This window comes from Oreochromis niloticus, linkage group LG11, assembly GCF_001858045.2.
Source record: "Oreochromis niloticus isolate F11D_XX linkage group LG11, O_niloticus_UMD_NMBU, whole genome shotgun sequence".
Classification (NCBI taxonomy): Eukaryota; Metazoa; Chordata; class Actinopteri; order Cichliformes; family Cichlidae; genus Oreochromis; species Oreochromis niloticus.
In genome coordinates this window covers 38868252-38870345 of record NC_031976.2, presented here as the reverse complement: position 1 = coordinate 38870345, position 2094 = coordinate 38868252, and the positions used below count along the sequence as shown (strand labels likewise).

Genomic DNA, 2094 nt, shown 5'->3' with positions numbered 1-2094 from the left:
GCCTCCCCCACCTACACAGCTGTGTATGTGTGTGTGACCGGTAAATAATTAACTTATTCTGCTCTGCTGACAGGACTTATGAGAGTAGTCATGAGAAGCTGGGAGATCCATCACTGCAGCCAAATTCACTTCTAATTAAACACTTTTATATATTGATGAAGAAATAATGAGTTTGTTCCTTTCAAATTACTCATCAGAGAAGAAATAATGGTTGTTTTTACAGAGAGATGAACCACAGTGAAGCAAAAATGTAGATAAAAAGGGTTTACTTTTCCTCTTTGAGGCAATTGTGATTAAAACTAGCTCCACATCAGCTGCACATCTGGTGTCTCCATCCAAAACTCCTCCAGCTAACCCCACACTGACCCCTCTCCTTGTCACTATCTGAGACAGAAGACATTGTCCCATCGCGAGCTGACCGCCCAGTGCCCACCATGTTAATGAAGAGAGTAAATTATGCATGGCGCCAGTTAGCTTTTTGATTAAAACATCATACTAGCCCTCTATAGGGAGGTGCTGCAAAACAATAGAGGCTATAAACACTTTTTTCCCCCCAGTAGCACCAGAATACTGCTGGGGTGTAATAAATTTGCATAGTCTGGCACAGGACAAAGAGCCAATTAATTGAAAAGCCTCTTGAAAGATGAGAACAGGGGGGCAGTGACAGAGCAGCAGCTAGTGGGACTTGACTCAACAAATGCTCCAGCACAGTGAAAGATTTTCCTCTTTTTGTCCAGGCATTTACAAATCTCTCGCAACAGGTTGAAAACCCGAACCCTCTGTACTCTCCCTCCAGCTTTGAGCTCCACATCTGTAAGTGCTGGTCTCACAGAGCAGGCCTTGTGACTGTCATGGGGTCGCCACCTTTCTGTCCGTGTCGACTGCTGAATTTGTCGCCTATCTCCGGTCTCCTGGTCTGCCTCAGGAGGATCTTGATGAGGAAGGCGTCTTCAGCATTGGACGAGATCATGACCTTTTCGATGTACGAGTCCGTTGACCCCTTATAACTGAAAACAAGAGAATTCAAACTGAGTCCCGTTTTTCCCTCTACATAGATATAAGAACTGAAAAAAATAGTCCCATAGTGATGTGTGTGGGCGTGGTGCTGGAAGCTGACTCACCTGATGGGCACGTCTCTGTACTGGGGCTGGCCTGGCTGGGTACTGCCCTCCAGTGGTGTCTGCGTGACAGTCGGCATAGATTTGTTCACCAGCACCTGCTTGTTCTCCACTCTCTCACCTGAAGCACACAAAACACATCAAAGAGTCTTAGACCAACTGGCCTACATAGACTTAAGGCCATTAAGTTCTCTTTAACTTGTTCTAACGTCCAATCTTTGACCAAAAACAAAAAAATGAAACCAAATAAGTTTGGACAGGAGACCACAAACCCCCAAGGTTTGTGGTCTCCTGTGCTATTTTTTTAACCTAAATATGATGAACGAGGAGTGGATCCGACTGAGAAGCGATCCGCACGCTAGAGCTCGACCGATACTGGAATTGATACTAATATTTGGCGATTTAAAAATCAGATATATTGGACGATTTTTTTAATACACATGAAACAAAAACATTTGCCTTATATTTGTTATGTGCAGTAATTTATGTCTCCTTCCTTATCAACATCATATTACAATGCAGGTTTAAAAATAAGTTTGGTTTACTCTATTATCCATCTGATTCTGCTCAGATCAACTGGCCGTCTTGTTTGTAGCATGTTGCCAACACGGAAGTAGCAGAGTGCCCTCTAGTGGACAAACTATGCAAAGTCAACACTGATAACATGGTTGAATGGTGTCTTTTTTCTGTTTCTTCTTTACTTCACTGTTAATTTATTGGCCGACAAATGAAAATTACTATATCGACAAATAGGATACATCAGGAGCTTTATATCAGTTGGGCTCTATTGCTAATACAGGATATACAAACAAAACTCAACTTTTTTGAATCTTAAATATTATTTTCATAATACAATTACAATTTCTCCAAAACTGCAGTAAGTCACAGGATGCTTTTAAAGGGGTCTGCCACATGAGGTCCAAATGATTAATTGAAAAGAAGTTACTGTACACCCACCTTTGCATAATAACGACAT

At 41.9% G+C, this 2094-nt stretch overlaps 1 protein-coding gene across 1 annotated transcript; it reads right to left on the bottom strand.

The window, feature by feature from the left end:
* Window positions 1-514: 514 nt before the first annotated feature.
* LOC109204213 (DNA-directed RNA polymerase III subunit RPC2) lies at window positions 515-1267 on the bottom strand. The gene is made up of 2 exons (XM_019364765.1): window positions 1122-1267; window positions 515-1007 (listed from the first exon to the last, which is right to left on the bottom strand). Exons 1-2 carry the CDS (start codon window positions 1196-1198, stop codon window positions 827-829), a joined length of 258 nt encoding a protein of 85 aa, XP_019220310.1. The 5' UTR covers window positions 1199-1267; the 3' UTR covers window positions 515-826.
* Between the last annotated feature and the right edge of the window lie 827 nt (window positions 1268-2094).